This window comes from Mus musculus, chromosome 13, assembly GCF_000001635.26.
Source record: "Mus musculus strain C57BL/6J chromosome 13, GRCm38.p6 C57BL/6J".
NCBI lineage: Eukaryota > Metazoa > Chordata > Mammalia > Rodentia > Muridae > Mus > Mus musculus.
Window position 1 is genome coordinate 66844501 of NC_000079.6, and position 24865 is coordinate 66869365.

A 24865-nucleotide genomic window follows, 5' to 3' on the forward strand; every position below is an offset into this window, starting at 1 on the left:
TATCTATTCAAAATATTATCTAAAAGTTTAACTGGATCAATAAAACTGAAGGAGATGAGGGTAATATGAATTATAAAGAAGGAAGTAAAATTATCTTTATTTGCAGATGAAGTTATAGTATACATAAGTGAACCAAAACTTCCCAAAGGCAATTCCTAGAGCTGACAAACACTTTTAGCAAACTTGTGGGGTACAGGATTAACTAAAAAAGAAAAAGAAAAAGCAGTAGCCTTCGAATGTGCAAATGAGCTTGCAAGTGCAAACAAAATAGATATCATAATGTATGAATTGATTGTTGATGCTTGTCACTTTTTTCCCATAATAATCTTGAGGAACTCAATATAAGTGTGTAGGCTAAAATCTTACCACATTCTTTGTAGTCACAGATTACTTTTGGTATTATTAAAGGTCACCAAAGACTACTGTGATATGTAATAGCTTTGATATATTGAGTCCATACTAAAGAGTTTACTCTTGTTTAAAGATACCAATAAGTGCAAAACCTTAACCTATTGACTGTGTTTATGGGTTTTCTCTGCATTATGACTTTTTCTCATGGATTCTCAGCTTACTGCTATGTCCAAAGGCTTGAACACATTGCTTATCCATAGGCTTTCTCTCCATGATGTGTTCTTTTATGTTCATAGATAACTGTGCTGTGAACAGCTTTTAATCACATTGATTACATTTAAGATTTTTCTCCAATATGTATTCTGTTATGTATTTGAAGAGAACTATGATATCTAACTGTCAGGAACAAGCAAAAGAAAATTGTCCTAAGAACTGCCTTTTTCTTTTCACTCTCCATTTAACCTGAGGTTGAAATTAAGTTCAAGTCCCAAGTCCTAGTGACCTGTGTACTTAACAATATCCGGCCAGGTTTCACTATTCATGTTTTGTTCCCACCAAAATGATGACTGTTCCTAAGTATAATTTCTGTTACTTGTGTTTTATTCCTCAAAACATAGTGCCCGTTCCTAATCACAAAAGAACAAATGGCTATGATATGCTAGACCATAAAACCTACATCTTGTATCATTTGACATAAAGTAACAACAGAGAAAAATCATGATGTGGGGGGATGTAGCTGTAACTTGGCACAGGATGTTGTGGTTTCAATCCTGCAGCTTATATTCTTTTATATAACCTGAAGGTTTGGAAGATGTATAACTTTCTGATTCAAGGAGGGGCTGGGGTATTGCAGCTAAGCTTATGAGTATATTTTTGGCCCTTATTGATGAGTAGTGACTTGATTATAATAAATTATTATCATTTGCATTGTCCTGTGTTTGAGATGTGTTGGACCTCAGTCACCCCATACCAAAAAGGCTTTATCACATTGCTGGTATTCATAGAATTACTCACCAGTATTAATAGTTTCATAATGATTAAAACTATAGAGGTGTGCAAAAGTTTCACCATACTAACTGCATTCACAAAATTTCTTCCCAGTACAAATTCTTATATGATGAAGAAGAATACAGAATTGTGCAGTGGCTTCACTATATTAACTGCACTCACAGGGTTTCTGTCTTAGAATTTCCATTGCTAGGAATAGATTTCATGACCAAGGCAACTCTTGTAAAAGCAAACATTTAACTGGGGCTGGCTTACAGTTTTAGAGGTTTAGTCCATTTTCAACATAGCAGGAAGCATGGTAGGCATGCAGGTAAGCATAATGCTGAAGAAGGAGCTGAAAGTTCTGCACCTTGATTCACAGGCAACCAGGAAGAGACTGTCTTCAAGGGATCACACAGGAGGGTCTTTTCAGCACTTGGTGGAACTTCAAAGACCACCCTAACATTGATGCACTTCCTACAACAAGGCCACACCTTCTGACATTGCTACTCGTTGAGTCAACTGATTTCAAGATACGACATTCCACTTGCTGGCCCACATTTCATTGTTCAAACACATGGGTGTAGGGGAACCACACTTAAACATAGCATAAAACAGAATACATCAAAATACATGAGATTCAACTTCAAAAGGACTCATCATATATAGCAGTCTCACAAATAAATAAAGTCCAAATTTCATCATCTGAGATTCATCCAATCAGCTAACTATAATCCCCTATATTTACAAAAACAAATAGCACATTACATACTTCCAAATTGACAGGATATACTTCCCTTTTCCCTGTGTAGCCGTGGCTGTCGTGGAACTAACTCTGTAAACCAGGCTGGTCTCGAACTCAGAAATCCACCTGTCTTTGCCTCCCATGTGCTGGGATTAAATCGCATACCACCACTGCCCAGAAACTTTTCTATTTCTGAATAGCATTGTGAGGAAATACTGGACCAAAGAAGGTCAGTCTCCAAACTCTGCATATCCATGTCTGATTTCAAGTGTTCTTCAAACCCTTTCTGCTTATTTCACTCCAGCACAATTCTTTCTCTTTGGCTGGACTTTTTTCAGGAAAGCAGTTTTCCTGAGCCCTTATCCCATAGCTCTAACATCTCAAAATCATGGGGTCTCCAAGGTAACTACAATATTACATCTTCATGTTCCACTGGCTGGGATCTATACATGATCTTTTGCACTCCTCAAAAGAAAGTGGGTGACTTCTCCAGCTTTTTTCTCTATAGCACCCTAGGTTCTGGTTGACTTCACTCTACTGCTGTTGCTGTTCTTTCTGCTCATCTTATGGGACTGACACCTTCAATATGCTGGGTTTTCCTGCTGGAACAGGGCTGCACTGCTTTCCTCTCAAATACTCTTCATTGTGCCATGTCTTAGCTGGTCTACATGACCCCTTCATGCCTCGAAACTAAGACTACCTGGGTAGTTCTCACACATGACCAAGTCCAGAAGCATCACAAGGTACAACTTTGGGCATCTCTGGAACACAGCATCTTTGTCCTTCCAGAAAACACTTACCAGAAGGTTCCACTTCAGTGATGCTGGTTTCTTCTTCATCACCCCTAATTTTTTATCTACAGCTAACCAACATAAATTGTCTAAGTAGTCCCTTCTATGCTTGCCTCTAAAGCCAGAGCCACAGGGACAAAGCTACTTGCTGGGGCTGGACCATGGCCTTTCTATTACATGATCACCAGCTTTCAAATTTTCAACAACTTCACACTGCCTAAGCTTGGCTGTCCTGGAACTTGCTCAGTAGATTTACCTTGAATTCAGAGATCTGCGTATCCCTGTTGATTGAATGCTGGGATAAAAAGCATGGAAAACCATGCCTGGACTTATGCTTTTCTTCACCTAAAATTCTGCACCAGGATGACTTGATCAAGATTATCTACTTGACTCTCATCTCCTGGGATTAACAGCATGTACCACCATGCCTGAACCTAAGAATTTCCATCTAGATGTTAAATTGAAAACTCAGAACAGTAATCACACTCCATCCCTTGTTAATTTGAAAAATATTTATATCTCCTTATGTGCACATGAAAAGAATAACCAGGTAACAATCATTCCTAATGTGATACAGTACTCCTTCCTAAAACTGCAAATCCACAAGTTTACCTGGACGGAATCTTGCCTTAACATCACCTTTCCCTTAATGTCAAATAATATCTTTGATCACAAGATTTAGGTTCATTAAACATCCTGGTGAGTCTGTCTTTCTCTCTCTCTCTCTCTCTCTCTCTCTCTCTCTCTCTCTCTCTCTCTCTCTCTCTCTCCTTCCTTCCTTCCTTCCTTCCATCCTTTCTATCTTTCTTTCTTTTTTTTTTTGAGGCAGGGTTTCTCTGTGTAGCCTTGTCTATCCTGGAACTCACTTTGTAGACCAGGCTGGCCTTGAACTAAGAAATCTGCCTGCCTCTGCCTCCCAAGTGCTGGGATTAAAGGCACTAGCACCACCATACCCAGCGAGCCTTTTCTTATTGAACCTTACATTTTACATTTTTCCATTCTAAGATTATGCTTGATCAAAACAATCATCATGAGAGTAAACAAAGGACAAAGGCTATGCTGGCCTTCCTGATAATTCTTTTGTCAATGCAACACTCTTCAGACAAGGTCAAAAAGCAACAACATTCTTAAGCAAAACATCATTAAAAACATATACAGAGTTCAAATCGCTCTCCAGTGCCTATGTGTTCCACATTCCTCCTAGGATGTCAACATTAAGTTCCACTTAATGCATGTACAAATCCAAAGTCTAAAATTCCACATTGCTCCAAACAAAAACATGGCCAGGCCTATCATAGCAATACTTAAGTCTGAGGTACTAACTTCTGTCTTAGAAAGAATTTCCATTGCTCAGAAGACAAACTGTGACCAAGGCAACTGTTTTAAAGGTAAATATTTAATTGGGCCTGGCTTACAGTTTCAAATACTTAGTTTATTACCATTATAACAGGAAGCATGGCAGCATGAAGGCAGCTATGATGCTAAAGAAGGAGCTGAGAGTTCTCCATCTTCATGAGAAGGCTGGCAGGAAGAGACTATCTTCCAGCCAAACAGTAGGTGGGGCTGTTTTATACTGGCCAAAGCTCCAAACTCCACCACCCCAGTAATTCACTTCCTTCAAAAAAGTAACATCTATTCCTACAAGACACACCTACTAATAGTGCCACTGCTTAGGGCCAAGCATATTCAAATTAACATAGCTTATATCTACTATAAATACTTTCATACATTTAAGTATGATTAGGACATGCAAAGTCTTTACCACATTGGTTATATTGACAAGGTTTCTCTCTAGTATGTGTTCTTTTATGTATTCAGAGACTACTGTGGCATGTAAAGGATTTTCCAACTTGACAACATTCACAAATGTTGGGAGCCAACCTGCAGCTCACAAGAAAAGGGGTACACCTGGGAGGCAAACTGGAGCTGAAAGAGAACTAGACGGTCAAGAGAAATAATGGAGCTAAGTCAAGGTTCCTGATCAAAGCTCAAATATTTAATAGCAAATGCGCTTATAAATGGGCGGAGACCCATTCCTGCCAATCCATTCTTGGTGACTGGAACCAGCTGCAGGTGAGGACAGTGCAGGACAGGGTACTGTAGTCTCTGGAATATCTCAGGGGCCTCTCAGCAGGCAGGAAACTCTTGAAGGAGAACAGCAGCAGTGGCTTAACAACAGAGCCATCTAGGCAGGAAGGCTCCACCCAAGGTGGTCTAATTCTCAGTGGCAGCAAAGTCAAAGTCTGGATCAGCCTGCTTCAGGCTGGGAGAGCCAGCTCAAAATATTTCTCTCCATTATGTGTTCTTTTATGTCTTTGGGGACTATAGTGATATGCATAGACTTTTCCACATTCATTGCATTTGTAAGGTTTCTCTAAAACGTGTGTTCCTTTAAGTATTTGGAGAGTACAGTGACACGCAAAGGCTTTAACACTTTTATTACGATCACAGGGCTTCTCTCAACTATGTGCTCATTTATGTACTTGGAAATGACTGTGATATGTAAATGTTTTCTCATATCAATTACATTCATAAGGTTTCTCTACTGCACAGTTTTTCCGTGTATTTGGAGATGACTATGGCCTCAAAAGGGATTACCTTATTCATTATATTCATGCAGTTTTTCTGCCATATGTGTTCTTTTATGTATGGGGTGATGACTGTGTCACACAAGGGATTAGTACTCTGGAAAAATGGAAAGAGTTACTTTTTTGAATGTGTTCTTTTAAGTAGTTGCAGATGAGAGTAAATTGCCAAGGTTTTTACCACAGTGATTACAATAATGAGGGTTCTCCCCAGTGTGCTGTATTTTGTGTACGTGGGAAGAATATGACATGCAAAGGCTTTACTGCATTGACAACATTCATGAGGTTTCTCTCTTGTATGTGATCTTTTATGTCATTGCAGATGACTGTGACTTGAAATGCTTTACAACACTGATTACATTCATAAGGTTTCTCTCCTGTATATGTACTTTTAGAATAATGGAGATTACAAAGTTGCGAAGTCTTTACCACATTGATTATGTTCATGAGGTTTCTTTCCAGTATGGGATCTTTTATTTTTGGAGACAAGTGGAACATGCAAAGACTTCATTACCACATTGCTTTCATTCATAAGGTTTCTCTCCAAAATGGGTTGGTTCTTTTATCTTTTTGAGATAATTACGTTGTGAAAAGGCTTTTACCACATTGGTTACATTAAGATTTCTCTCCACTATGTGTTTTTTTTTTTTTGTCTTTGTTGACTTCTCCCTTGTGAAGAGTCTTTCCACATTGATAATTATCCTAAGATTACTCTCCAGTATGGGTTCTTTTATGATATTGGAGATGACTGGATGTAGCAAAGGCTTTACCACATTGATTACATTCATAAGGTTTTTCTCCAGTATGGGTTCTTTTATGATATCTGAGACCACTGTGACAGGAAAAGGCTTTACCACATTGATTACATTCATAAGGTTTCTGTCCAGTATGGGTTCTTTTGTGATATCTGAGACTATTGTGACAGGAAAAGGCTTTCCCACATTGATTACATTCATAAGGTTTCTCTCCAGTATGGGTTCTTTTATGATATATGAGACCACTGTGACAGGAAAAGGCTTTACCACATTGATTACATTCATAAGGTTTCTCTCCAGTATGGGTTCTTTTATGATATCTGAGACTATTTTGACTGGAAAAGGCTTTCCCACATTGATTACATTCATAAGGTTTCTCTCCAGTATGGGTTCTTTTATGAAATTGTAGAGTAGTAGGTCTTGCAAAGGCTTTACCACATTGATTACATTCATAAGGTTTCGCTCCAGTATGGGTTCTTTTATGACATTGGAGATGACTGGATGTAGCAAAGGCTTTACCACATTGATTACATTCATAAGGTTTCTCTCCAGTATGGGTTCTTTCATGATATCTGAGACTACTGTGACAGGAAAAGGCTTTACCACATTGATTACATTCATAAGGTTTCTCTCCAGTATGGGTTCTTTTATGATATCTGAGACTATTTTGACGGGAAAAGGCTTTCCCACATTGATTACATTCATAAGGTTTCGCTCCAGTATGGGTTCTTTTATGACATTGTAGATGACTGGATGTAGCAAAGGCTTTACCACATTGATTACATTCATAAGGTTTCTCTCCAGTATGGGTTCTTTTATGATATCTGAGACTATTTTGACTGGAAAAGGCTTTCCCACATTGATTACATTCATAAGGTTTCTCTCCAGTATGGGTTCTTTTATGAAATTGTAGAGTAGTAGGTCTTGCAAAGGCTTTACCACATTGATTACATTCATAAGGTTTCGCTCCAGTATGGGTTCTTTTATGACATTGGAGATGACTGGATGTAGCAAAGGCTTTACCACATTGATTACATTCATAAGGTTTCTCTCCAGTATGGGTTCTTTCATGATATCTGAGACTACTGTGACAGGAAAAGGCTTTACCACATTGATTACATTCATAAGGTTTCTCTCCAGTATGGGTTCTTTTATGATATCTGAGACTATTTTGACGGGAAAAGGCTTTCCCACATTGATTACATTCATAAGGTTTCGCTCCAGTATGGGTTCTTTTATGACATTGTAGATGACTGGATATAGCAAAGGCTTTACCACATTGATTACATTCATAAGGTTTCTCTCCAGTATGGGTTCTTTCATGATATCTGAGACTACTGTGACAGGAAAAGGCTTTACCACATTGATTACATTCATAAGGTTTCTCTCCAGTATGGGTTCTTTTATGATATCTGAGACTATTTTGACGGGAAAAGGCTTTCCCACATTGATTACATTCATAAGGTTTCGCTCCAGTATGGGTTCTTTTATGACATTGTAGATGACTGGATATAGCAAAGGCTTTACCACATTGATTACATTCATAAGGTTTCTCTCCAGTATGGGTTCTTTCATGATATCTGAGACTACTGTGACAGGAAAAGGCTTTACCACATTGATTACATTCATAAGGTTTCTCTCCAGTATGGGTTCTTTTATGATATCTGAGACTATTTTGACGGGAAAAGGCTTTACCACATTGATTACATTCATAAGGTTTCTCTCCAGTATGGGTTCTTTTATGTCTTCGGAGAGTAGTAGTTGCTACAAAGGCTTTACCACATTGATTACATTCATAAGGTTTCTCTCCAGTATGGCTTCTTTTATGACATTGGAGATCAGCGGGTCTTACAAAGGCTTTACCACATTGATTACATTCATAAGGTTTCACTCCAGTATGGTTTCTTTTATGATATTTGAGATTACTGTGAGAGGAAAAGGCTTTACCACATTGATTACATTCATAAGGTTTTTCTCCAGTATGGGTTCTTTTATGTCTTTGGAGATGACTGGGTGTTGCAAAGGCTTTACCACAATGATTACATTCATAAGGTTTCTCTCCAGTATGGGTTCTTTTATGATATCTGAGACTACTGTGAGAGGAAAAGGCTTTACCACATTGATTACATTCATAGAGTTTCTTCCAACTATGACTTCTTACATGCCTGGAATGATAATTGGCACATGTGAAAGCTTTAACACACTCATTACCTTTATCGATCATTTTATCTATATTAATTAATTTTACAGGTTGTTTAATAATAAAGAATTATCAGGGTTAGGGATGCTCACAGTCAGCTAATGGATGAATCACAGGGCTCCCAATGGAGGAGCTAGAGAAAGTACCCAAGGAGCTAAAGGGATCTGCAACCCCATAGGTGGAACAACATTATGAACTAACCAGTACCCCGGAGCTCTTGACTCTAGCTGCATATGTATCAAAAGATGGCCTAGTCAGCCATCACTGGAAAGAGAAGCCCATTGGACATGCAAACTTTATATGCCCCAGTACAGGGGAACGCCAGGGCCAAAAAGGGAGAGTGGGTGGGTAGGGGAGTGGGGGTGGGTGGCTATGGGGGACTTTTGATATAGCATTGGAAATATAAATGAGCTAAATACCTAATTAAAAATGGAAAAGAAAAAAAAAGAATTATCAGATCTTAAGTTTTTATCACTTTGCATGTTCATGGTGTTCACCCTCTCTATGGGTTGTTTTGCCTCTTTGAAAACAGCTGTGATGGTAAGAGCATTTATAACATGGCATATATATATATATATATATATATATATATATATATATATATATATATATAACAACCTTTTTCTATATGAGATTTCTATATGACGTATTTCCCGTACCTGAAGAACAATGAAGCAATGCAGAGCTTTTTACAACTGATAGCATTCATAATTTCCCTGTAGTGTGAATCACAGCATATTAGCACTGTGAAGCAGGACAAACAGATGAATTTCCACATTTTTTCCTCGGTGTGACTTTGAAGATGTTCTCAGTATAGTAAGAAAACCAATTAATCAAAAACTCCTATCACGATCAAAAAGTCTAACAAAGTCAGAAAACTACATATCTTCTCATTGTTCTGAAAAGAGGTGTGTTGCTATTTTCAATGTTCATAGACTCTCATGGTTTTGTCCATTTGACACTTGATATACCCATTAAAATAAGAACAAATGAAAGTTTTCCACATTGCATTCACAACAGTTGACATTTTGTTCCTTGTAGACATGCTATATATGGATTAAGGATTCTCCACTCAAGATTCTTGTCTCTCATAAACTGACCTCTATAAAGTTAGGAATGAGTCTGCAAGAATATAAGTATCACCAACTTTACCTTGAAATATTTGCTTCCTAGAAGGTTTTATATATATATATATATATATATATATATATATATATATATATATATATGTATATATATATAGACACACACGCACATCACTATTCAATGTGCAACATTTAAATATTATGAGACTATACAGAGTGGTAGTTCCATAGCATAGGTTTAATGAAGCTACAAATCAAATAAAGGGATCTCTTAAGGCATTGTTTCCTTGTTTCCATTCTTAGAGGAATGCCTTGGAACCACAAATCAGATAATAGACTCTGAGGTACACGCACTTTCGAGAATATCATAATCATAGCTACAGGTAATGGACTGATATTTGACACTCTTGCTTTTCTTTAGAACTTCCAGAACTTACTACAATTTCCTCACAGACATATTTCTATCAGCTTGCACATGAAAATTACCTTGTATGTCTTCGAGAACTTTGACATGGTTCTTCAATGTGATGGTCTTCCCAATTGTAACCTAATATACAGCAGCAGAAAATGAATGATATGTTATTAGAAATTAGGAATAATTGAAGTTACTGTAAATTTTCACAGCTGTGAACCTGATTTTTTCACCTCAATCTTACTTGTTCTAAATTTAAATAACAGAAGATCATCAATAACCAAAACACATTTGTTCGCTTAATTTGAAAAGCAAAAGAAAATTCACAGTTTACCTATAGAAGTAAGGTTCCAGTAGGTCTCCAACATAACATCTTTGTAGAGATTCATCTGGGAAGGATCCAGCAAATTCCATTCTTCTTTAGTGAAGTTCACATGCACATCATCAAAAGTCACTGCATCCTAAAATATCCCAGAAACGTGTGCAATACAAAGCATGATACTAACATCACTACTTATTACCTGACACAGAAGTTGTATTCTAATCACCATGTCTTTTTAGAAAGAAATTGAATTATAATGTTCACCTCTGTTGCTGTTGAACCTTTTGCCTAGGAGATAGCCTTGCAAGGGAAATGCCAATTGAGAGGGAGACGCAAGGGGATACAGATCAACAGTACCAAGCCCACATCTGAGAAGCTGTATGAACAATTACTAACTACAAAAATATTGGACAAGATGGAGGTATTTGCTCATGACTTTAATCAGAGGCACAGGAAGGTGTATTTCCTCAAGCTGGAGGCCTGCATCATCTATGCAACCAATTCCAGGACAGCAAAAGTTACACATTAAGACTCTCACTCCCCCTGCATATAGCACCCAAGGAAACAGAAATGATAGAAAGAACCCATAGTTCTGCACTGAAGTTCCTACAAAGAATTATACATTAACTGCAGTTCTGTATCCATCTTGAAGAAACATGAGGTACACCAGTTTAAATTGCAACATTAATAAAATTTTGCTAAAAAAGAATGAATTTTTAAAGAGTTACAAATGGACCAATTAAAATACTAGTAGTATAAATGTTGATAACAAATATGCAACATAGGGCAGGAAAGATAGCTCAGCTGTGGAAAGCTCTTGCTGGTCTTCCACATAATTGTGGTCAATATTTAGCATTTATGGGGACCAACAACAACCCATTACTTCAAGATCAGGAGTTTTGATACCACCTACTGGCAACAGTAAAAATGAGGCACGCATGATATTCATATTCATGCACACAGAAAAATAATTACATTTACTCAAAAAACAAAGAACAAACAGAAGAGTTAGGCAGATCATCATATACCCAGAATTCAATGACTCTGAAGCCTCAGGTAGTATTGATGTCATAAGCATATGTCATCCTGGAAAATATAATATACCTATATATTTAGTCAAATTTCAAAATTGAAGATGTGGATAAAGAACTGCACAGAAGCACATGCTTATTGTACAAAAACATGATGGGTGGCTGATGTGGTGTCTATACCTACTAACAGGACAAAAAGGGTTTCACAGAGAAATTTTATCTCGAACAACAAAATCCAAAATAATAAAATTAAAAACATAAAACCACCAGGCTTGCAAAATAGCTTAACATTGAATAGCAAATGTGTCTACTGTATCTTATGTGATTTAGGGACAGAGACCAAATGGTGAATGTATGGGTGCCTGAGAAGAAAGACCGTCACTCCCCTGCAAATGTCACCCAAGGAAACAAAAATGATAGAAAGAACCCATAGTTCTGCACTGAAGTTCCTACCAAGAATTATACATTAACTGCAGTTCTGTATTCATCTTGCAGAAACATGAGGTACACCAGTTTAAACTATAACATTACTAAACTTTTGCTAAAAATTTGAATTACGAAAATTATGAATCAGTTTAAACCACAACGCTGTAGACACAAAGAACATATTTGTCCTGTCAAAGAGAAATGCAGAGGCAAAGCTGGATCAGAGACTGAGGGAATGGCCATGAAAACTTGCCCAAATAGAGACATATCCTATTTTATTTGTAACAACTAGAAACTGCAAACAATCCAGATGTCCCTCACCCGAAATACGTATACAGAAAATGTGGTTTATTTACAAAATGGAATAATAAAAAGCTATTAAAAACAAGGACATCATGAATTTTCCAGGACAATGGATACAGGTAGAAACTATCATCCTGAGTGAGGTAACCCAGAAACAAAATGACATGAATATATGTACTCACAAGTGAACATTAATCATAAAGTACAGGATATCCACACTATATTCCATAGAACCAAAGAAGCTAAACAAGAAGAAAAGCCCTAATGAGCATTGTTGAATCTCATTCAAAAGGGGAATAAAACAGTCAGAGGAGGCAGATGGTAGAAAGAGAGAGAACTGGATGGGAGAGTGGATAAGTAAGGGGAAGGGCGAGTGGCCAGGAACAGGTGTTGTGAGAGACAAGAGTTGGTCAGAGAGTCAGGAATATGAATGAAATTCTGCAGCTTGAGGGGGAGGGGTATGGAAGGGTGGGGAATCTTTAGGTTGTGCCAGAGACCAGGAATGAGAGGTCACCAAGGATAATATGGGGTTGATCTTAGTTGAGATGCATGGCAGAAAGGTATGGACCCTCAAGAGGCCACATCTTGCTACCAGGAAGTACCTCTAGTGGAGAATTAAGCACAGTATATGGACCAAATACATTTGCTCCCAAAATTGGTCCTGTCTACAAGAAATGCAGGCACAAAGATGGAGCAGAGACTGAGGGAATGGACAAATCATACCCTACCAACTTGAGACCCATCCCATGGGCAAGCACCAATCCTGACATTAGTGAAGACCCTTTGTTATACTTGCAGACAGTAGATGGCATAACTGCCCTCTGAGAGTCTCCATCCAGCACCTGACTGAAAGATGCAGAGACCCACAGCCTATCATCGAACAGGTCTCAGGGAGTCTTTATGAAGAGTTGGGGGAAAGGATTGAGGGCCTGCGAAGAAACAGGAAGTCTATTAGAAGATCCAGCGAGTCAACTAATCTGTACACTAGGAGATTCTCAGAGAGTGACTCACCAGCCAAAGAGCAAACACAGGGTGGGCCAAGGCCCCACCATATATGCAGTAAATGTGCTTCAGTCTTCACATGGGTCCTGGAACAAATAGAGTGTGGGGATGTCCCTTAAGGTGTTGTCTGTCTGTCCAACCTGTTCCCTAACTTGGCTGCCTTGTCTGACCTCAGTAGCAGAGACCTGACTTGTCATGTTGGGGGGATACTCAGGTGGTCCCCACTCTCCCTGGGTAGATGAAAAGGAGTTAAGGATGAGGGACTGTGTAATGTGGAAAGGGGAGGGGGTTGCAATTGGAATATATATTGAATAAATATATAAATGGGAAAAGAGAACAAATACATATAAATAGAATAAAAATATACAAATCAGGCAATTATTTTTAAACTTTTCCCTACTCAATATCTCATAGAAAAACCTGAATAAGAAATATTTTTGGCCAAAATGTTACACAAATGACCTCTAGCTAAAGTTTTCACAGAGTCGATTTCCCACGTACATACTGTTACCTCCCCTTCCTCTGGTTGCATTACTGCCAACACCCAAATCTTTCAGGTTCTATGACTACAACCGTTAAGCTCCATCTACAGCTTTCTATGACTTTTGACATCTCAATTTTTGATATTTTCCACATTCCTCCAAAAGAGAACGTAGATTCTGTCCAGCAGCAAAATCACCATTTTATACCAATTTTTTGTTGTTGTTGTTCTAACTTGCTACTCTGCTGCTGAATAGACTCCTGCAAGCAAAAGCACCTCAGACACTAGATGGTTGCTGTACATGGTTCGGTCAGATCACTGTCCACCATTCTGGAAAGTTAGAATAGAAACTGGAGCTAGAATATGAAGGAAAATAATGAAGGACAAACACTGTTTCTTGGATTATTCTCCAAGATGTGCTAACCATATCAATTACAGGAGCCCCTGTCACCACAAGAGAGAGGTGGAGTTGTGGCTTAGCCAGGAAAAAATCGGGAGGTCACCTGGCTTAGAGCAGGGCAGGATACAGTGGAATGAGGAGTTCAGAGGCTTTGCTGCTCTGGTGTGAGGTATCTTCAACCCCTCGTTCCCTGGCTAGTGCTACCAAAGAGGTGGCTAAAGCAGCTGGAAGGTGAACAGAGAAGAACTTTGCACCACAAGCCTACAATTAATACTGCTGGTCTAATAAGATATGTTAACTTTGTTGCAGTGGATGAAGAACAACTTTCCCTCTAATGACAGTTCCGAGTCCAAAACTACAGAGTCACATATGGACTGGGAACAGGGTTGATCAGGAGGGGAAAATGAGGTCTTTGTCCTTTCCACCCTGTAAAACAGGATAGGGAGAGCCTGGTTTTGCCCTGGATTGGGTCTCCAAGAGCTCTCTATAATGGGCAATCTAGTGGGTGTAGGTCCTCTTAGGAAGAAGGATTTAACCCCAGATGATGATTTAGTCACTAAATCAATAGGATGGAAAAAAATCTTATTTCCTCTCTCTCAGTCACAGAATAATAAAGTACCACACACATGAGAGAAAGTCACAAGGTGTCAGTAAAGGCTACCCAGCAGATTCATACATGTGTACAGAGGAGAAGATGAAGACAGGATGGCAGCTATGACTCATGAAGCAGGGTTTCAAGTCTGCTCTAACCTTCCAAGCACTTTAGACCAAGGGCGCACCATCCTCTATACCAGACTATGGAACATCTTCCAAGGCACTGTGGCTACAACTCTCCAGTGCACCCACTGTACCATGGTTCCAAGTTCACTTTAGTCATCTCCCTCCACGAATAATCAAGAAAAATAGGAAAACCAAGACACACGGATACAAATGTGACAGACAAGCCATTGATACAAAGAACAACAATGACACATTCTAACAGCTGGCCTTTCAACACCTCTGTTCTGAGTCCTGGAGGTCTTGGAGTTTCAGTCAACGCACCAAGATATTATACCCAAGTCACAGGAACCTCAATGACAACCAAGGATCTTATTACAATGCAAACACACAAGGTTTTTTATTATGGGCTCAGTAACAGGGTCTGACACCAGTCAACCTGGCATCGGGTCCAAAATGAGAGACCAAGTATAGAGGTGCTGGATATATATTGTAGTTACAGCAAGGCTGGGGAATTTCCATACAGGTCAGCAACCTAATATTTTGAAAACTGTATATCTGGCATAATCTGCAGGAACCAAACATGAGGCAAAAACTATCTGACAACCATGATGACTAAGCTAACATTTTTTTCCCTGCAAGGTGTATTAGTTATCTATATGTAGCTTGACCCTGCTGCTGTACCTTCACTGGCTGCTCATAGGATGTTTGCTCAAGTGTTCTTTGTGCACTCTCAAAAACGCAATTGGTTGAGCTTTACAACTCACCCTTGTGCCTGAGCCCATTATTATTGGAAAATACTCCTGTTCAACCACAAGCCATGCCTGCCAGTAGACTAGGTAATTTGTCCAAAGACCTACCTCACTATCTGTTATTGCAGACCCTAATATCAGTTGCCCTTATCACTGGAACAAAATACCAGTAGAAGTTTCCTCTCCCCCTGTGCATGCCTCCTATAGCTTCCACAGATAATCCCCACCTACCCTTCCTTTCCTACCTCATCCTTCTGCTCAGCCCCCACTTGGGCAGACACATAGTGCTCAACCTCATGCCATGCCTGAAGGACACAAAGTAAGCTTCCATAGATCTACCACACTATGTGCTATCCCAGATGTAATTTTCACAGTTGTCCCTACTAAACAGCAAAGGCAGCTTAATCTCTCTCCTGACTATGTCTCCTTGTGGGTTGCTAAGATCATCTCTTTCTGCCTGCCTCTTTTTCCACCTTCCAACATTAGTAAGCATTCCCTCCTGAACATACCCTTCAAACAGGTCCATCACAGAGGCAACCCTCAGTCAACACAGTGAAAATCCAGGTATCAGCTGGGCGTGGTGGCCCACGCCTTTAATCCCAGCACTTGGGAGGCAAAGGCAGGCAGTATTCTGAGTTCAAGACCTGGTCTACAGAGTGAATTACAGTACAGCCAGGGCTACACAGAGAAACCCTGTCTCAGAAAACCAAAAATAAATAAATAAATCCATATATCAACCAGTAATCCGGGTTAAAACACCCACCCAAACAGTACGAACCCAGAAACCAAATCACCTCAAACATAGAGGCCTAGACACCAGCAAATGAATATAATGAATAATAGCTAGGAAAATATATCACCAAGAAATCTAAGCTATCCTATCACAGCAGGTCCTGAGAAATTAAAACATGCAATAGATACAGTGGAAAAATGGTTGTTTGGGCAATGGGAAAGGAGTGAAAACATAGTGGAAGGTATAGCTGTGCACAAAAGAGCTTTAGACAGGCACACAGACAGAGAGCAGAGAGAGACAGCCACAAGGATAGGGAAATAGAATGGGGGTTGGGGGGGGAGCATGTGCAGAGAACAGAGACAGGGAACAAAGCACAGAGCTGCTGTAGCTGGTGGTTCATGTATATAAAGCACACCTGACAACAGCAGCAGGTGATGGAGACAGGTAACAACTTAAGCATTTGCTAAGTCCCTAAGAGAAGGCTATTGAATTTGCTGTACACTGACAAATACAGAGGCAAGGTTCACCCATGGGCCAGGAAGGGAAGCGAGACTATCAGGCATTAAAGATGAATAGAAAAAAATGAAAAATTGGTCAAAAAATATGGATTCCAAATGTTTCCTGGCACTAAATAATCAGGAATTCTGCAACATATGAGAAGGTGAAAAGTAGAAATTATTGGAATAGCAGAAGAATATCAGCTCAAAGGTCCAGAAAATATTTTCAGTGAAATCATAAATGAAAAATTTTCTAAACTAAAGAAGAAAATACCGGGCTGGCGAGATGGCTCAGTGGTTAAGATCGCCGACTGCTCTTCTGATGGTCCCGAGTTCAAATCCCAGCAACCACATGGTGGCTCCCAACCATCCATAACAAAATCTGATGCCCTCTTCTGGAGTATCTGAGGACAGCTAAAGTGTACTTACATATAATAAATAAATAAATCTTTTTGAAAAAAAGAAGAAGAAAATACCTATTAAAGTACAAGAAACATCCAAAATAGCAAACATATTGGTCCAAAAAAGTCTTTGTGCCACAAACTATCAAAACTCTAAACATATAAAGCAAAGAAATATGAAAAACTGCAACAGAAAGAAACTAAAAGCTAAATAAAACAAAAACAAGTAACGTATGGAAGCAGACCTATTAGCTTCATATATGTCTTCTCAATGTCTACTAGAAATGAAAAAAGTGTTTGGACCATTTTGTGCTGCAGAGTCAAAGAAACCACCCATGTTTCTACAAGAAAGCAACTGGTCCAAATGTTTTGGACAGATTCAGAATCAGCTATGATAATGAAGTTATTCAGAGGTCACTGCCTGAGACCTCACAGGTGGTCATATTTGGATGATGTTTCCCATGCAGCCCCAGAAAGGACCCACCACCCCAGCTCCCACGGCTCAACCACCTGCCCCTACCCATTGTGGGCAGTGATCCTGTGCTCACCATGTCTAAATCTCAGAGCTTCCTGAGGTCCCCTCAATGCACCCGACAGCAGATCTCAGAGCAGGACACAGAGAACCATTCAAGCCTGCACAGCCACAGCGATCTTCTAGAAAGGCACCCGGAAGATCCCGCCTCTTTGTCTGACTGGCATGTCTGCCTGGAGACCTTGATTGGCCACTGAGTCTTACCCCACCTCAATGTTAAAGTGTGCTTCCTGTCGAAGGGTGGAGCTTTTCCAGACCTCAGGAGCCCTTTTCAGCTCATTAGCATTTGTGTTTGTCCGGGGTGGGGGGGGGGGGGGGAGAATCCACCATTCCAGCTCAGGCAATCAGCTGCCAGCTCCTCCCCTCTGTGAGCAATGATCCTGACTTCAGACCTTGCCTGAACATTCTTCATAGCACTTGCCTTCTTTTTCCTGAAATCAAGGTGAGTAGCTTGAATAGCGCATTACTCTAGCTGCATTGTAGGTATCAATCTGACCCAGGAATGGAAGGGTGGCCAGGCTATTAACATTAAAAAGGAATTTTAGAAAACAGGAGGCTTTTTAAAATATATGTAGATTGCCAAGAGAAACTATAGCCTAGATTAAAGATGGATCTGAACATCTCAAAAGATCAAGAATAAGAAAGGGTTTCTCAGCTCAAAAGGTATAATTAAGAAATATCCCCCACAGTAAGCAGGGTTAGAATCAGGATTAGGCGATTAGAGGGTTATGGTAAGGATTAGGATAAGGGTTTTTAGGATTAGGGTTAGGGTAGTTAGGAAAATAAGGGTTGAGGTTTAAGATAGGGTAAGAGACTGAGGGTAAGTCCCAGGGTTAGGCTCAGGGTTAGGGCTAAGGTGGCCACCATTATTCTTGATGGTTCTACTGAGTCAATAGTATCCTGTTACACAAAGAAGAAATATCATGGTTAGGGCTAGGCTCAGGTTTAGGGCAATGGATTTGCTGTGCTATGTGAAATCAGCTTCTATCTCTTCTCTCATCTGCCTCCCTAGTCCTCTTTTTCATAATATCATTATCTATTTTCCTGCCCCCAGGAAAGTGGAAAGGAGGTTATCCAAGAATCTGGAACTTCCTGATGGGAAATTTCTTTACTTTACCAAGGGGCCCAATTCACATAGAACAGAAAACCACTACTGCATTGGTTGTTCTAAGTTTCACTTGAGGATCCTCATAAGATGGAAGCAATCATGGAACTTGGTGCTCTTCTTTGATAATGATATCATAAATATAGCATAGGCCATGTGTCTTCACCACAGACTTAGTTAATATAACCATATGGTTCAAGACAAAATGGTGGACAACATGATTCTTTTTTTTTTTTTTTAGATTTATTTATTTATTTATTTATTATATGTAAGTACACTGTAGCTGTCTTCAGACGCACCAGAAGAGAGCATCAGATCTCATTACGGGTGGTTGTGAGCCACCATGTGGTTGCTGGGATTTGAACTTCGGACCTTCAGAAGAGCAGTTGGGTGCTCTTACCCACTGAGCCATCTCACCAGCCCGACAACATGATTCTTGATGGTACAACTGAATCAGTAGTATCCCCATTATACAAAAAAGAAATATCAGGCCTACTATATCTTAATGTTTTGTTTTGTTCTTATTCTATCTTCCATACTTAATGGCTTCTCAAATGAACCTAAAAGTTTTTTCATCCATGTAATTCCAAAAGTAGCATCCTAACAAAGGAAGCAAAGACTTTGATATTCACAAAACTGAACAGATAATCAAAGAATAAGTTTCAAAAGCCCGTCAGACTGCTGCCAGCAAAGACTATTTATGCTACCCTCTTCTGGGCCTCACTGTCAGTTATTTACACAGCTAATTTTCCTATGAAATAAAATGCCCTTCAGTATTCTTTTGCTCTAGACACGTCTGATTTACTTTCTACCCAAACAAAAAGTATGCTTACTAAAGATCTGTATGTGAAGTTTTCACATGACAATCAAAATTATGAAAAAGGAATCTCAGACAAGCAGTAAATACATCTTTATGGTTTTAATATTTGCTTTTCATTAATATACACATATGCACATGGTTTAGAATATACACATGGTGTGTCATTCACATCATGTAATTAATAGCAAAGAAATTTTAAGTAAACTGGTTAACTTCGCCAAAGTTAATTTTATTCATAATAAACTAAACTTAAAAATTAATATGAAAAAAACAAAATATATTTAATCAATAAATCTCCAAAGGTAAAATAAATTTGAAATGATAATATTGGTCTGAATCTTTCTTTGGAATAGTTAACATGAGAATATATATTTAAATTTTAATGTGTACTTTTAAGGACATGATATATGTAAGCCTACAGATCTGGTCACAGTGATATCTTTTTGAACCCTATCCCAATTCTAGTATACCTGTAGATTCTAAATTAGTTTTAAAGAGTTTAGTTCTGGGGCAGGCGGGAGACTCTGCAGGATCTGCGGCCCTGAGCATCGGAGCGGTGAACTCTTCAAGTCTCCAATTAAATTTAGAAAATGGTCTTCAATAAAACTACATTGCAAAAAATGGGAAAGAAACAAAATGGAAAGAGTAAAAAAGTTGAAGAGGCAGAGCCTGAAGAATTTGTGGTAGAAAAAGTACTGGACCATCGTGTAGTGAACGGGAAGGTGGAGTATTTCCTGAAGTGGAAGGGGTTCACAGACGCTGATAATCCTTGGGAACCAGAAGAAAATTTAGATTGTCCAGAATTAACTGAAGCATTTCTTAATTCTCAAAAAGCTGGTAAAGAAAAAGATGGCACAAAAAGGAAATCTTTATCTGACAGTGAATCTGATGATAGCAAATCGAAGAAGAAGAGAGATGCTGCTGACAAACCAAGGGGCTTTGCCAGAGGTCTTGACCCTGAAGGAATAATCGGTGCCACGGACAGCAGCGGAGAATTAGTGTTTCTCATGAAGTGGAAGGACTCGGACGGGGCCGGCTTGGTGCTGCCAAAGGAGGCGAATATGAAGCGTCCTCAGGTTGTCATTGACTTCTACGAGGAGCGGCTGACTTGGCATTCTTGTCCTGAAGATGAAGCACAATAATTGTTTGCATTTATATATATATAATCTGGATCTTGGGTTTTGAATTACTAGTGTGAAAAAATAGCATTCTAGTGAAAATCAAGATTGATATGCTGGTTTTGAAAGTATTGACAGTAGTTGGGATATTTTTGGTTTTTGTTCTGCATCAAAAGACACTGATTCCTTTGAGCAAGTAAGAACTTTCTGTAGTTGCTTCCCTTAACAATAGCCTTAACCATAGAATATTTGATACCATGTTGTATTTCCTCAGCTTTGAAGAACAGCTTTTCTTAAACGCTGGGGAGATTTTACAGTTATTACTCAAGTCAGAACTGATTTTTAACTGGGACACAATAGGACCATTCTGGGTTTTTTGTTTGTTTGTTTGTTTCTATGCGGTGTATACATAAAACACATAACTTGTTTCTTTTGTTTTGTTTTTAACTGAAGATGAAAATACAAGTTGATGAGATTCCCTCCTTGTGAACATTTTCCTGAAACCATAACCTTTCAGATTAAGCAGATTCTGCGATTTATTGGATAGTTTAAAGGCAACAACATCAGAATTGATGTATTATCACATAAATACAGTGGTATATTTACAGAGTGTTGTACATGCCCCCTTTGGAAAACGGAATTAGACTAAGTAATAGTGTGCTTTAATAACAAGACTTGGGCTAGAGGCAGATAGAGCTCTGACCTAAGAAGCCAGCTGAGAGGCAGAGGCAATTCCAGGTCAGCCAGTCTGTGTAAAGGTTCCTCTGGTGAACCATCCCTTTGTAGAAAGTTAAAGTCTGTACTAAAAAGTTATGATTCATGGAATCTGTTTGATGTGGAAATAGAATCGTGGTTGGTGCTGACGTTGGCAATTTAAGACCTGCTGACTAAAAGAGTGAACAAAATTTGCTAATATCATTTAATGACCTGCATGCTTTTTCTTTACCCTGACTCATTCCTTACTGGTAGGATCAATCTTTTCAGTATTTGGGTTATGGTTCAATGAGCCAGAAAAGTAACTTTGTAGTTTCAGAATGTCATCCAACTGTATATTTACTTTATTGTAAATAATGGTGAACAGTGGTCAATAAATAGTTTTATATTCCTTTAAAAAAAGAGTTTAGTTCTGCTAGACCAGGAGATGATATTCATACTGGACACTATCTTCACTCATAGAAGAATAACATATCTGTGCTTTTGAAGATGAAATATACACATATGAGTGATTATTCAGACATTAAACACTTTAATAATTTAAATAATATTTATGTCCAGTAAGGCCTCATTGAAAACAAATGAATATGCAAAGATTGGAAGATCATCAAAAGGCTTGTGTTTTATCATCTAAATTAAACAACAACCATTTTCATACTTTCAGCTCTGTTGAATTAAAATAATCACAGCAGGCCTTTTTAAATGTCACTAAAACTCTACAAAATAAGAGGACCTGGATGGCCAATATTTGTACAATTTGGAAGGGGAGTAACTACTTAGGTAATGTAATTTTTCTTCAGATATACTGAATAAAGTATTTGTAATGTACCAATTGCAGGATATCTATAGTCTCATAAGAAAAACTTTGTCAATTTGCTGTAATTTCACTTTTATTCTAGGGTGTTCTTTGACAATTTTAAAATGTGGTACCATTGATAACTTAGAAAGAGGGAATATGTATTACTTATTCCCAACCCCAGAATAAATATTCTCACAGTACTTTGTGAATTTTTATGTTAAATCTATTGTATCTATGGTATTATCCTGCTCCCATTAGTTGGGGTATTCCACTGTGACAGGGGGAATTGCCTTGTCTAGCATTCATGTCTCAACTTGCCAACCGGGAAGTCAGTTGCCCACATGCACATCTCTACATGCACATGCCCACATGCCAAGTAGGATCTCAGTTCCTGGGAAGGTCTTGGGAACTTACACTTTACTAGAACCGATCAAATTGGTGCAGGTGTCTCACTTATGTTGGGGATCCATTCCCAGGGCAGCTTATAAGAGCAAAAGCCATAAAAGTGCATACATGGGTGGGTGCAGGAAATGCTGCTGGGTGGTCTGTTCCAGTCCGAAGCTTATTCTGGGTAACTATAGAACAAAGGAAGCAGTTTGACCAGCTTCTATTGTGATTGGTCTTCTGAGGACGCAGAACCAAACAGAATAGGTAATCAACTCTGGGAGTAACTGCAGAAGCAACATATGACAACGTGTCCTTGCAATATTAGTAACAGCACAAAATGGCTGGCTAGCCAGGTAAGAGTTACCTAGTCCTTAACTAATCTGACCTAGGCCTTCACATTCCATCTAGGTCTTACTATTTGACCTAGACCTTAACTGCCAGCAGCTTTGCCCTCTGAGCCACCGCATGCACATGCATGTATAGATGGATGAATATATTTTCTGTATTTATTTATTCATTTATGAGAGGCAAAGTCTCTCTACATGGTGCCAAAACATATTAGATGGTCCAGGCAGGCCTTTCAAGTGAGTCCTGCCTCTGCCTCTACCTCCCCAGTGCTGAGATCAAAGAACACCTTCCTTTTATTTTCCCTTTCTTTCATTCTAGGGAGGTAGTATGTGTGTGTGTGTGTGTTTGTGTGTGTGTGTGTTTGATTTCTTGTTCTGTCAGTGTATTGGCAGCAGAATGTTGACCCCAGAAACCTTTTTGTTTTTTATTTTATAGTTATTATCTATTTAATTTAATTTCAAAATATATCCCTGTGTGTGTGTTCGTGTGTGTTGCATGTGGTGGGTGGGTGTGTGGTGACTGTGTGCATTGGTGTGATAGTAGGAACCTGTATGTGTGTATGTTGTGTACGCATGTTGTGTATGTATGATAGTGCAGGCATATGATGAAGGTCGGGGGTGGATGGCATCCAAACTCTGTATAGCACCATGCATTTAATTCCATTTATTGTGTGTATGTATCTATGTATGTATGCATGCATGTTTATTTGTATGTGTGTTATTACTTAGTTTTTATTTATTTGATCCCACGGCGCCCTGCCCCCTGCCATCACTCTACCCACAGCCCCGCCCTGTGCAGGTGCGGCCCCGCCCCAAGCCCCTACACTCACGCCCCCCCACCCCTCCCCTGCACTGGACCCCGCGCAAGATTAACCTGCGCATTTTTAGACTCTGATGGCAACAGCAGGAGCGGGGAAGCGTGACCCTCTGACACCCTGCGTCACTCCACAGTCCTCTTCCCGGTTACTCTCAGGGGTGCGGGAGCACCCACTGCTGTCGGGAAGCACCCTCGCCTTCCTCCCCCTCCCCTCGTGGCCCCGTGACGTCACACACAGCCTCCTTAGACCTGCTCCCTCAACCTTCACCACTCAGGTGCGGATCCGGGATCACAGAGTCCTCGCGTGGCGTCCCGCCCCTCCCGTGATCCCCGAGACTACGCCCGGCCCCCCTGCAACTGCCAGAAGTCCCGCAGCTGCTTCCAGAACCGCGACAGGAATTGGAAGTCCCAGCCACCCGCCAGCGATGCCCGCTTGGGGTCGCCCGGGTCGTGGCGCAGGGATGGGGCGCGCGGGGAGGCCGCGGGGGTCCGGACTGCGGGGTAAGGGCGTGGGCTTAGTGCTCAGCGGTATCCATGCGGTGCAGCAGGCAGCGCGGCCAAAGCGGAGAGGTCAGGGGTTACTGATATCACGCTCCCTGTCTGTGGCTCGGTTCTGCCTGTGGTCCACCCTAGGGTGCCCTCTTGCTCGAGATGTCTCTCATTCCCCTACTGCCCAGGTCACGTGACTCTGACCAGGCTGTGCGACTTTCGCGGGGAAGAGGCGAGGGGTGGCGCCAAAGCGCAGTTGGGGATCACACTGTGTCTCCCAGATGGTTTTGTGACCCCTGACACCAAGGGTGACCCCTGACCTATCACAAGAAACCCGACCTCACACCTGACCCCGACATCACATGTGAACTCCGAATTCAGACCCCAACATGACCTCTATAGTGTTTTCTGATTCAGACTCTCTGCCATGACCCTGACATTGCCCTGTGACACCAATGGTACACCATGAAGTTTGACCAATATGACCTCCAAAACATGAGAAAAGGGGTCACTACAGTGTGCATTACAGCATGGAAGGAAGAAAGCTGAAAATATATAGCCTACCCAACCATTTATAGGAAACTATAAACCTCGGAATGGAAGAGGTTGTCAACTTCAGGGACAACCAGAGTCTAAAGATTGGCCATATAGTACCAAATAATGAGCCTTCAGAGCATAAATATATGCAATGTAACATGGTCTCTACAATTTATATTTCAAAATATATATGCATATGCAAATATATATACACATTCAGTAAG

The 24865-nt window shown here is 39.8% G+C and overlaps 1 protein-coding gene and 2 pseudogenes across 1 annotated transcript; 1 reads left to right on the forward strand and 2 right to left on the reverse strand.

Moving 5' to 3' along the window:
* Positions 5151–6272, reverse strand: Gm38429 (predicted gene, 38429; annotated as a pseudogene).
* On the reverse strand, positions 5404–17622 carry Gm10323 (predicted gene 10323). The gene is made up of 6 exons (XM_017315700.2): positions 17525–17622; positions 10246–10372; positions 9986–10046; positions 6172–8370; positions 5974–5998; positions 5404–5559 (listed from the first exon to the last, which is right to left on the reverse strand). The coding sequence occupies exons 1-6, from the start codon at positions 17525–17527 to the stop codon at positions 5404–5406; spliced, it is 2571 nt and encodes an 856-aa protein (XP_017171189.2). The 5' UTR covers positions 17528–17622.
* Cbx3-ps4 (chromobox 3, pseudogene 4) lies at positions 19944–21667 on the forward strand (annotated as a pseudogene).